Here is a 12,118-nt window from a genome sequence, read left to right as displayed (position 1 = left end):
GATTATTGGTTTGATGCTACTTCTGTTTATTACCTTAGCCCTTCCTTAGTTCACCAGTCAGCCAAAATTTGATAGTCTGTGTCTTCTAATCGCATGGCCAGGTTACCAATAGATTAATCTATATTAATGATAAGATCAGTTTTCATATCTGGGAAGTGAATGCTTTCATCTGATAACAATGAACTGCATTTTGTCACTTGATAATCATCTCCCAAATGGTTATAAAGTATTTCTTTTTATATTATCTAGAATAGCAGTCTCTAAACTTTTAAATCATGCATTCTTATCAGTATATTTTTTTGAGTATATTCTTCTAATTATGTGTGTATTTGGTCATAAAGTACACATACAGTACCATCATTTAGCTTATAAGTCATGATATACAGTTGTTAATGGTAGTAAATGTAAGTCCACATTTCAAATAGTCTTTTTGATGATTTTGTTACCTTTTAGTCAAAGTTTGGTTAGACCTATTAGAATGTCATTTTAACTTTAAAATGTGACTGTCAAAAATTTGATACTAAAAGCCTTAGTTCTATCATTTATTTGTATACATTGTGGTTTCCTTGCAAAACTCTTGTAAAGTCACTTGTCTATTTTGTGGGTTTAATTTAATGAAACCTAGATAATATAGTTAGTAAATACACTTAATTTAATCCAGAAAACTGCAGTAAATTACAACAGGTTGATGGGGGTTTACTAGATGGGATCACCACTACCAATCTCTGGGAATGAGTATCTCTTTTCCCTCAGGACAATCTCTTATGCTGCTCTTGCAAAGGGACCATTTCATGGACCAAGAGAAGGGCTGCTTGTTCTGTATATATTAGTTATCTTAATGTTATTATTATTATTTTTTGAGTAGAATTAAGCATAAGTAGATGCCCTCATTATTTTTTTCTCCTGTATAACAAATAAATTGCTTGGTAGTATCTTTGGAGTATACACACCCTTTGGATGCATGGACTGCCTTAAAAATTATTGGTTCAGAAAATAAATTCTCACATAGGCAAGGATGTTTCCATTAAAAAAAAAACCTGCTCATTTCAGTTGCTCAGCCATTTTATAGAAAATGAAATGACTTTGAAATGAATTGTCTTTATAGAGATCCATAATTTGCAAGCAAAACCCTCACTCTACAAAATGTGAAATGTTCTAAGCAACAGCTGTGAGCATTTCAAACATGCACTACTTTTTAACGGTTCAACTGTTGCCAAGGGAAATTGAGTTGGCTTCAAATCTTTCTTGGTTTTAATCCTACATTTACCCTCAATCAAGAGATTGAGGAAATAGGTTCTGCTTGGCTGGGATACTGAACTTTCATGAAGACTAAGATATGGAAATATAAGTTTCTTGAAGGTAGACACCAGACTGGTGGTATTCTATACAGTTTTATCTGGTCTACAGGTAACCATATCTATCGGAGCAAAAATGGGCATAAGTTTATACAGTGGCCAATCATCTGGAGACAGTAGGGGGAGCCGGTTTCCATCTAAGAGTCACCTTTTGGCATTTCCCATTTGAGTTTTTAGCAGGAATATATTTATCTTTCATGGCACAAAAATCATTTTTCCACTCGAGTCATTTTTGGGCGCAGGCATATAAATTTGCAACAATTGAGCGTTAGATAGACAAGAGAAACACAAATGCATTTTTTGCTGTCATTTGTATATGTGTTACACAGAACTTTATATACAGTTCCATTACCCAACCCTACAGAAAACATGATAATTATATCATGGGGGGAAATTATGCTACAGAACGCCACGTTAACATAAAAGGAAAACTATTCTTGAAGGAAGTACACCAAAATGCAAACGGTGGTTATCACTGAGTTGAGGAATTCGGAATGTTTATTTTTTTCTTTATCCACCCCTCCCCCATGGTCCGCGTTTCAAACAATTGGCAGCCTGATGTTTGTAGTCTGCATTCAGGATTTCTTTTTTTCCTCAAAAAATGTATGTAGCATGCATTCAAACAGACGGACAATCTAAGAATATTCTCTGGAAATGCACCATTTTGGCCTAGGGTTCACCGAAGATGCAAGCACATTTGTAAATATTTTATCACAAGTTCTAGATAGAGGTACGTGAAGTCTCCTTCGTTAAACTGTTAGGGACTCCACTTGTCAATTAAAAGCTCCCACAGTTTGCAGTTGGGTCTTCCTGACTCTGAAGCAGCCAGCTGGCCAATGAGGTTAGCCTGGTGACAGTGTTCCCTTCTGCAAAAACTAAATGAACGCTGGCCACCACGAAGACCTGCAACGAGCTTCAGGGAGCTAATATTCAAAACAGACACTTAGAGAAAGGAGATGAGGTGAGAGAGAAGGTAAAGCGTTATTCAACTCTCGCCCAGACCCTGGGGGTTTAAATTTCGGTGTCAGGCTCAGGCCTCCTACGAGGTTCTGTGGGGAGAAGCTGCAGGGGTTTTCCCAGCGGGATTCAAGGGACCCATTTATACTAGCAGTGGCACGCTAGCGCGGGCGGGGCATCTCATTTCTTTCTACGCGGCGTGTGGTTAGGTCCTGAATGGAACTCTTGGAGCCCCCAGGGGACACACTAGCCACTGAAGGGGGCGGATCAAGGCCCAGGGTCTCGCCCACCCGAGCCCTCGGAATCCTCCGGTTGAAGAGGACAGCAGTCCAAAGGCTCCCAATGCACCGAGCCTTTCTTGCTGATATGCCAGTGACACATCTTCCGGAATTGAGGAGCGCCTCTCAGACTCAGCCAAAGTCGCGGCACCCTACTTTCACCACTTCAGCCCACCCAGCCGCTTGGCGGAAGCTGCGGCCGCGCGGCCCGAGCTCGCTGCTGCATCCGGGTCCCTCACGCCTCGGCCCAATCCTGGGCCTCTTCTCTTCCCACCCTCCTGTTTCTCCGCCCCCCCCCGCCGCCAGTCCCTGTTCAGCTCTCAGCCGAACGTGCTGGCAGGGGAGTGAAGGCAGACGCCGGCCAATGAGGCCTCGCTTCCCGTTTGAAGTCTCCAGTGGGTGGGCGTCGGAGGCGGGCTCTGCTAGTTAGGAGGTTCGGTTGAGCGTGTGCCATGGACCCAGCCGCCCGGTGATATTGACAATAGGAGAGAGAAAGGGGCATTGACTAGGACCCACCGCGGGTAGCGAACGGCGGCTCTGGCAGCGGCGGCTCCTGCTCCAGCGGCTCCTCCTCCTCCTCCCGACTCCTCTGCCTGCTGCTGCTGCAGATCCAGTCTTCCTCCCTCCCTTCCCCCCCTCCCCACGTCGCCGCCGCCGCCGCCGCTGGGTCCGGGGCTACGAGCTGAGGCGCCGCCCGCCGGGAATGTGAGCGAGGAACCACCGGCGGAGCCGCAACGGGGTCGGTGCCGATTTGATGGGACGGGCCCGCGGGGGAGGATCGTGAGGCCGCCGCCGCCCCTGCCGCCGGAGCGCTGAGGTTCGGGTCCGGCCCTGAGGCCTAGAAGCGCCGCCGCCGCGGAACCGGAGGGACACCGCACCGGACAGCCGTCGCCCCGGGCTCCCCGCAGCTGCCCGGACCTCCCTCCCCCTGCACCTCCGGGTCCCACCGCTCGCCCCCGCTGCGGCCCCTTCGCCCTTATCCCGCCCCTCGAAACCACAGATCATCTTTGGATTCTTCCCCAGAAGCTTCAAGGTAACTTCGTTCCTCCAGCACCGCGGCTTGCCCGCTTCCCTTCCTCCCGGTTCTCCTGGGGAACCTGCAGGGCACCGGACTTGGGAAGGCCTGGCCCAGGCAGGCGAGGGGTGCGGTGGGGTGGGGTGCGGGAGAGGAGCGCCGGTCGCACTTGTCTGATTTACCTGCAGATGGTTCTGATGATACCTCATTCACTCTACCTCCCTCTCCCCTTTTTCTCCACCTTTTGAGATTGGAGGCGTTTTCTTGTCCCCCTTTTTCCACTGGCGGGGGTGGGGAAAAGGGGGGGGGGGTTGTGTAGTGAGGAGGATTCTGTAGCAGCGTGTCTTTTCCAGGGCTTGGGGTGTATGTAAGCATCCCTAGAGCTAAACCTCCCCCCACCCCCCGCGGGATTATCCTGAGCCTTGGAACTGCCCGGTGCCCGCTGTTGAGAGGATGATAAAGCTTTGGGCTCCCTGGCTTAGGTGAAACCTGTTTCTCTGGGCTTTGCACGGACCCGCTGTTCCCTTACATTCGATTCAGCTATGCTTTTTAGGGTTGATATCCTTGACGTTTGTTCTAGGTTGGGGACATAAGTGGCAAATGATTTAAGAAAAAAAAAAAAGCTAACTTCATTTCGTCCTTAGAGGTGGGAGATGAATAAAGAAGAGACAGAGTGATGGAGGAACAGGATTTGCAGAAGTCTTGTGTTGTTAGGGTTAGAATGAAATCTAAATAATTCACTTTCAAGATTGGAAAATCCGCTCCTAAATTTACAACATACAAATGTGATGTGGCGCTTCTTGCTGATGCAGTCATTTTATTTTAAAATGAGCATACATTTTCTATAGTATTCATAGTTTGCAATTCCATTTTGAATGTCACATTATGTTGAAAGATAAGTTACATTTAAAAACAGTTTTTAATGAAAGACTATCAAGGAAATCCTCAAATTTCCATTCCTTGACATCATAGGTATCCTGCACTTCTCTGTGCTTTTTGTTTTTACTTTGCCAGAATGCAGATAATTCAGGTAACTTTTTTTAGTCTTGCACATTTAGGAAGGAACTCCCATACTGTTATTATTTATTTGTTTATTTTAGTTGTAGATGGACACAGTACCTTTATTTTATTTATTTAGTTTTAGGTGGTGCTGAGGATCGAACCCAGTGCCTCACACTTTAGGCAAGTGCTCTATCACTGAGCCACAATCACAACCTCTTCTCTGCTCTTATGTAGAAGTTAAAAACCACTGTTTTATGTATTGGAATGACACATGAGTAATTGCATTTCAGCATTTCCCCTGTATATTTTATTTCTATCAGAGTCTGCCATTAATCTTGCATGGAATCTCAGTGCCGTGCATCTATTTAACTTGGTGAATGAAATTGAGCCTAATACTTGTTACTTTTAGGAAACAGCCTTTAATAGCCTTCATTTTAATTTTTTGAGAGGGTTAAAAAGTAAAAGAACTGTTCAGTTCTATCAGTTTGATGGAATGAAATTGGTATTTGAACTTCAAAGTCTAAACCCCAAGGGAACTCAACTTGGTTGTCTAAGGCTGTGAAATTATGTTTTCAGTTCACCTTGGTGCATGGTTTCTAATGGTTTTGATTATTATGCTTTAATAACTTAAGATGGCTTCATTCAAAAGGAAGACTTCTTTAAAATGATTTTAATTATGCCTTTTGTGTGTTTTGCTTATGAGGGATCTAGCCTGTCCTCATTTGCAGTGTGGTGGTTCATGGTAGCAAACACTGCAAGTTGTGTTAATAGTCATACTTAGTTTCAATAACTGTAAATGCACCTTGCCATGTTACAGTGGTGTAGATTCTTGAAGTACAGTAAGGGTTTCAACCCCAAAGTCTATGCATAATATTAAATATGTTAGGAAAATTTATCTGTGGGAATTTTTCAGCTGCAGAATAACTTCAAAATTACTTCAACAACCATGAGACGAGCTTTGCAATTAAATTGGGCAGATAGCATAGAGGTCTTCAAGTCTAGATGAACATCATTTTATTGCTTTGAATGGAGTAGCACAAACATTTGGGTTATGATATTGTTTATATGATAGTAATTACTGTTTTTCACAAAATTCTCATGTTTTCTTGTAAGACTTTCTTTAATTAAATAACTTACCTTTTTTTTTTAATGGTACTGGGATTAAATCCAGGGATCTTTACCACTGAGCTACATCTCTAGCCCTTTTTATTTTTTATTTTGAGACAGGATCTTGTTGAGTTGCTTAGAGCCTTGCTGAGTTGCTGAGGCTGGCCTTGAATTTATAATCCTGCCTCAGTTTCAACCAGTTGCTGGGATTATAGGCATGCCCCACTGTGCTTGCCTTATTTACCTACTATAGCACATATTCTTATTTTCATGATTATTATATGTGAGAATTTTAGAATTTATGTAATTCCATGTATGCTTCCACCTTGGGAAAGTGTTTATGATACCTCTTTCTCTTCAGTAGGGATATGTCCTCAGCACCAACTACTCCTCCATCAGTGGATAAAGTAGACGGATTTTCTCGGAAGTCCGTCAGAAAAGCCAGACAGAAGAGGTCACAAAGTTCCTCGCAGTTTAGGTCTCAAGGCAAGCCTATTGAGTTAACACCTCTGCCGCTGCTAAAAGGTAAGGCTCATGACCAGGTGATTCTTTTTCAGTTGATCTTTTTGTATCTATGTAATTTCCTTTTTTGTACAGTTTCATATCTGTTAAAATTTTGTGTTGCAAATTGAAAGGATGGGAGGCTTCAGACACATCAAGTTACTGGTGTGTGTGACCAAGTATACTTATTTTCCTTTTTTAAAAGCTCAATTCATTCTAAATAGCTGTGGACAAATGAAGAGAAACTTATGAGGAGACTCTCAAACTAAGTTAAAAAACTTAATGGCAGAGTCTGGGTTTGTGTTTTTCATTTTTTCTTTTGCTGACATTTAGGTGGATGCACTGTGTGCAATGACAACTACAAATTATATTGTCTTAGGAAGTAAAGAAGATGGTAACATGAAGAAAATGGTTTTGAAAAAAGCTAGTTTTAAAAATGAAAATTTATAATTGAGTAATGCATTCTTGTTTTCATATAGTAGAAATAAAAAAAGTATATGATGATCATACTTGCCTAATAGTTCTTCTGGAGTCCATTAAGAACTGCTATTTTTCTAAATAAGATCTTTAATCTTTTGTTTTAGTATATGGATAGTGTTTGTCCTTTTAAATATTCATGTATTTGCCTCATGTTTATGAACAGATGTTATTTGAAATGTATTAGGACAATGGCTGTTATAATGTGGAAACTTTTAGGATCTACCTTTGAAGATGGAATTTTGACTGCTGAATATTTGAATGGGGAGGAAGGGAACATGAACAACACAATAGATTTCAGTAGTTTAGGAAAACCAGACATTTACTAGTTCATTAATGCATGTTTATTTTCAGATGATATAAGAAAAACTGGAATGTGACAGGAAAAGATCCTCACTGTTTAACCTAGGATATTTCAAGCCTGTTTTTCCCATGCGAACACTTTTTTTTTTTTTTTTTAAAGAGAGAAGGCAATTCATAAATAAGATTCCAATGTTTATATTTGCAGTTGGTGGAAACTAAATAAAACTAATACTGTAAAGATGATTTATCTGTCATTTAGTAAAGATGGACTTTTATGAACTTTGGGGGAGAAGAGAAGATTTTTGCCTATAAAGATTTTGGTGGCCAAAATGACAGTAGTTTGTATGAGGCTTCAGAAGGAAAATTAAGGAAAAATTCTGGGATAAAACCACCAATGTTTGAAATTCACAATTGGGGAGATGCATTAGATTCTTTAATACCATTGAATCTGAAGTAGACATGTAATTGGTATGATCATCTAGATCTGGTGAAGGTTTATTTTTTAAAAAAATTTTTATTTTTACAGACTGCATTTTGATTCATTGTACACAAATGGGGTACAACTTTTCATTTCTATGGTTGTACACCATGTAGATTCACACCAGTCATATAATCATACATATACATAGGGTAATACTGTGTCATTCTGCTATCTTTCCTTCCCCCACCCCCTCCTGAAGGCTTATTTTTTGAAAGCCTAGATTAAACTAATTTGAAAACTTAATTATTGCATTAATTTCTCAGGGCTCATGGTAAACATTTCAATTAGAATTTAACTGACTATTCATAGCCAAGGTGTTGGTTTTATAGGTAGTGAAAGAGACATGCATGAGAAACACTTGAACCTGTATTAATACTCTGCTGTCCCTTTTTTAATTGTGTAAAACACAATATAAAATGTACCATTTTAACCATTTTTAAGTTTGCAATATAGTGGTATGGAATATATTTACCTTGTTGTGTAACCATCACCACCATCCATTTTTCACAATCTTTTCGTTTTCCCCAACTGAAACTCTGTGCCCATTAAACACTTTGTTTTCCCCTAACCCCTAGTTCTTGGTACCACCATTGTACTTTTTGTCTCTGAATTTCAGTCCTCCAGGTACCTCCTCTAAGTGGAGTCATGCAGTTGTCCTTTGGTGATTGGCTTAGCTCACTTAGCATAATGTGCTCAAGGTTCATTCTTGTTGCAGCATATGTTAGAATTTTATTATTATTATTACAGTTATTACTATTTTTGGTACTAGAAATGTAACTTGGGGGCCCTCTACCTCTGAGCTACATTCGTAGTCCTTTTTATTTTTTATTTTGAGACAGGATCTCACTAAGTTGTTTAGGGCCTCACTAAATTGTTTAGGGCCATGCTAAGAACTTGTGATCCTCCTGTCTCAGCTTCCCGAGTCCTGGGATTACAGGTGTGCACTACTCTGCCCAACTAGAATTTTATTCTTTTTTAAGGCTGAATAATATTTCAGTATATGTATGTATTACATATTGTTTACCCATTCCTTCATCAGTGAACATTTGGGTTGGTTTCACCTTTTGACTGAATAATGCTGCTGTGAACATGGGTGTAGAAATATCCGTGAAAGTCCCCGCTTTTATTTCTTTTGGGTACATACTTAGAAATAGAACTGCTGGATCATGTTTAATTTTTTTGAGGAATTGCCATATGGTTTTCCAGAGCAGCTGCACCATTTTTCATTCTCATCAGTGATGCACAAGGGTTCTAATTTCCCCACATCCTCTAACACTTGTTATTTTCCATTTTTTATTTTTTTCTAAAAATAAGATGCAAAGTGGCATTTCATTGTGCTTTTGATTTGCATTTACCTAATGATTAATGATGTTGAACATATATTTTCATGTGCTTATTGTCTGTACATAATATTTTTCTCAGTTTTAGAGGCTAAATTAAAAGTTTTCTGAGAATTCTTCAAGAATATTATTTTTTGTGAATTTGTGTATTTTGCTATTGTGGGAGAATTAGAAAACAATAGGACTAGACACCCACAAACTTGTTTTTAGATTGACTCAAATTGATTATTGTGTAGAAAGGATGTTCTAGGTAAATATTCTGGAAAATATTCCACAAATAAGATTTCCATATCTATAAAATAATAAAGAAGTACAATTATACGTAGAAATACGTATTTGCTGTTGATTTTTATAGTGAATGTAGAGTTTGTTAAATGACCTTTGTTTTCCTTATAGTGAATTCTGTGTGTCCTGTTTTCACTAACTTTTTGGAAGTAATTTTATAGAATACAGAAAGAACATAGGAATTTGTTTTTTCAGTCTTTTTTAAAATTTGAAGTAGGAAAGACCAGAATAAATTGTATATGCATGCTGAAGAATAGATAATTAATTTAATTTTCTGTAATATTTCTTTACTAATTTAGAAGGTTTGAGTTAACTTTATTTGGGATACATTAAAGTTGCAATTGAATTTTATGAATTGCTTTAAAGAATAAAGTAAAAGACATATCAAACTCTTTAACTTCAGAGGTGTTTGAATATGGAAATTGTGTAAGCATAATTGTCTTTAATATGAAGTTTTTGAAATTTGCAAATATCAAACGTTAATAATCACTTGATTTGTATATGTATTGTCCAAATGTTTATGCATTACAGTGTTTGACACTTATAATACTACTTTAATTCTTAGCATTTTTTTTTTTTTTTTGCGGTGCTGGGGATTGAACTCAGGACCTTGTACTTGCAAGGCAAGCACTCTACCGCCTGAGCTATCTCCCCAGCCCAATTCTTAGCATTTTAAAAGTTTGTTTTCTGACAATACTGTAACAAAGCGAAGGGAAAGTTTTGTATTTTGCCCTTTTTTCCTTGTACGAGGGGTTTTGAATTTTGCATCACTGTTATTTTCTGTAGACAGTAACAGCACCATGTAGTTCTGTATAAATATCTAGTGAGTGACTTGGCTCAGCTATGTGTAATGAATTACATGAACTTTGCAAATTACAGACATTTTGAATTTTTCGATTTTGATTTACTTCTGAATGTGTCTTTGGAGAGTTCTAACATTTTTTAACCTGAATGACTCTTCCTCATTTTTCCTGATGAGGAAAACCCAGTAGAAGTTTAACATTTTAGGTTTTTGATAAGAAAGTAAAGACTTGGACATTTTCTTTGTGTCTACACAGCAGGACATGCAGCAGTTTTTGACAGTTATCTAGGTAAGACTACAGAATAATGACAGTCAAAATTAACACTTAGGCAAACACACACATACACACACACCACACACAAATGCTCATACTTCTGTTAATAAGTAATAGTAATACCTGGTTAGGGGATGCATGTTTTTCCCTCCACTTTTTCTCCTTGCTGGGGATCGAACCCAGGGCCTAGCATATACTAAGCAATCTCTCTACCGCTGAGCTATATATCTCCAGCCCCAAAATCACTAAAAAAAAAAAATTAAGCTTAATATTCAGCTTACATTTTTATTTTTTAGGGTGATAGTTTGTAAGAATTACAATTTAAAGGTGGTTTTTATGCCTTTCTAATGATTGAAGTCTTGTCTTTTGTATCTGCTTTGTGTAGTGTAAAACTAAAATGTGCAGTATAATTCCAGATTTCTATAAAGAGCTAATGCACTAAGGTGCATTTATAATAATAATCTCTTAAATGTTTTAGTGTTTACCATCTTTGTGCTTTGTGATTCGTTGTGGTACAGGGAAAATTGCATGGGCTTTGTTGGCCTGAAAGAGTCTTAGTTCACCCACAGCTGTGTTTGTCTTGGGCAAGTGAGTTAACTCCTGAAAGTCTTGGTTATCTATAAAATGAAGAGGATGATGCAAATCAATAGCTGTGGTGGTGCCACATTCAATAGACACTAGCTATTGTTATTTTATCTGGGATTTTGGAAGTTAGAATATGAATAATATGGAATTATTTTGACATTTTCCTAGCAAAATATCAAAATTGGAAATTTCTCTGAAAATTATAAACTGAAGCATGGTTTTGTAGTCATGATTCCTTTCAACCAAAACATTAAAAAAAGTGTAAATGTTTTGAATTTAGTATGCTAGCTATTCTAAATAACCTTATCAGCAGGTTTTCATATATAGCACTGATATCTTGCCATAATATTTAGTGTAACTTTTTAATTTACTCATTTTTTGTATATGTTAAATACATGCTTTAAATTTCAAAAGGTACAAAAGTATGTGTAGTGAAAAATCTTCCTTCCTCTTGATCTTATTCTAGCTTCCCTTCCTAGCAGCAACAGTCATAATATTCTTCTGTAGTAGGTATAGAGATTCTTAAAACTTTGATTGAATTTGAAATGCAGTGAGCAGCCTAAAATTATATTTACATATTATATGCATATGTCTTTTTTAAGTGGGGTCATTCAGTACAATTTTTCAGATTTCAATGGGGTATATAACTCTAAATAGGTTGAAAACCATTGATTTCTTTGTGCCTTGGATTAATGATTTTTTTTTTTTTTTTCCCCTTTTTGGTACTGGGAATCCAACCCAGGGGCACTTAACCACTTAGCCACATCCCCAGCCCCTTTTTGTATTTTATTAGAGACGGTCTCACTGAGTTGCTCAGGACCTTGCCAAGTTGCGGAAGCTGGCTTTGAATTTACGATCCTCCTGCCTCAGCCTCCCTAGCCACTTGGATTATATGCATGCACCACTGTACCCGGCAAGATGTATGTTTTTTTGGCATCTAAATTGATGTGTGTGTGTGTGTGTTAAAAAATAATCATAAGCTTTGCTTTTGAACTGGAAGAACATCTGTAAGTCAATGTGTTGAAGTTTAGTTTTATGCACTTTTGAGAGACTCTGGTAATATATTTTTTTGGGGAAGGAGTTAAAGATCTTGCCCAAAATCAAATGCCAAACTACATTATTTTCATGTATGAATGATTACACTTAGTTGTAGCAAATATGTATTTTTAGGTGGGAGTATGTTTTCTTTATATATCCTAATAGTTTGTTTCTATAGTACTGAAAAAATTCCATATAGTTATATAGGCCAATATCGAGAGTGTTCCTGTCTTATTTATTACTTAAAAGTATAGTAGTGGCATGTGTTCATGTTCCATTCTATCTGTGTTTGATAATCACAGGTTGAGTACCCTTTAT

General features: G+C 38.4%; 1 protein-coding gene across 3 annotated transcripts in view; it reads left to right on the top strand.

The window, feature by feature from the left end:
- Positions 1 to 3,029: 3,029 nt before the first annotated feature.
- The window catches only part of Ppp2r5e (protein phosphatase 2 regulatory subunit B'epsilon), a 160,949-nt gene continuing 151,860 nt past the window's right edge, over positions 3,030 to 12,118 (top strand). For 2 of the 3 annotated variants that reach the window (XM_047538892.1, XM_047538889.1), the window contains exons 1-2: positions 3,030 to 3,623; positions 6,076 to 6,239. In XM_047538892.1, the coding sequence (XP_047394848.1) occupies positions 6,083 to 6,239 (157 nt within the window). In that variant the 5' untranslated portion in view covers positions 3,030 to 3,623; positions 6,076 to 6,082. The remainder of the gene's footprint in view (positions 3,624 to 6,075; positions 6,240 to 12,118) is intronic. The other variant, XM_047538891.1, reaches the window with a different exon arrangement.

The sequence above is a fragment of the Sciurus carolinensis genome, chromosome 2 (genome assembly GCF_902686445.1).
Source record: "Sciurus carolinensis chromosome 2, mSciCar1.2, whole genome shotgun sequence".
Classification (NCBI taxonomy): domain Eukaryota; kingdom Metazoa; phylum Chordata; class Mammalia; order Rodentia; family Sciuridae; genus Sciurus; species Sciurus carolinensis.
This window is presented reverse-complemented; position numbering and strand designations above follow the sequence as displayed.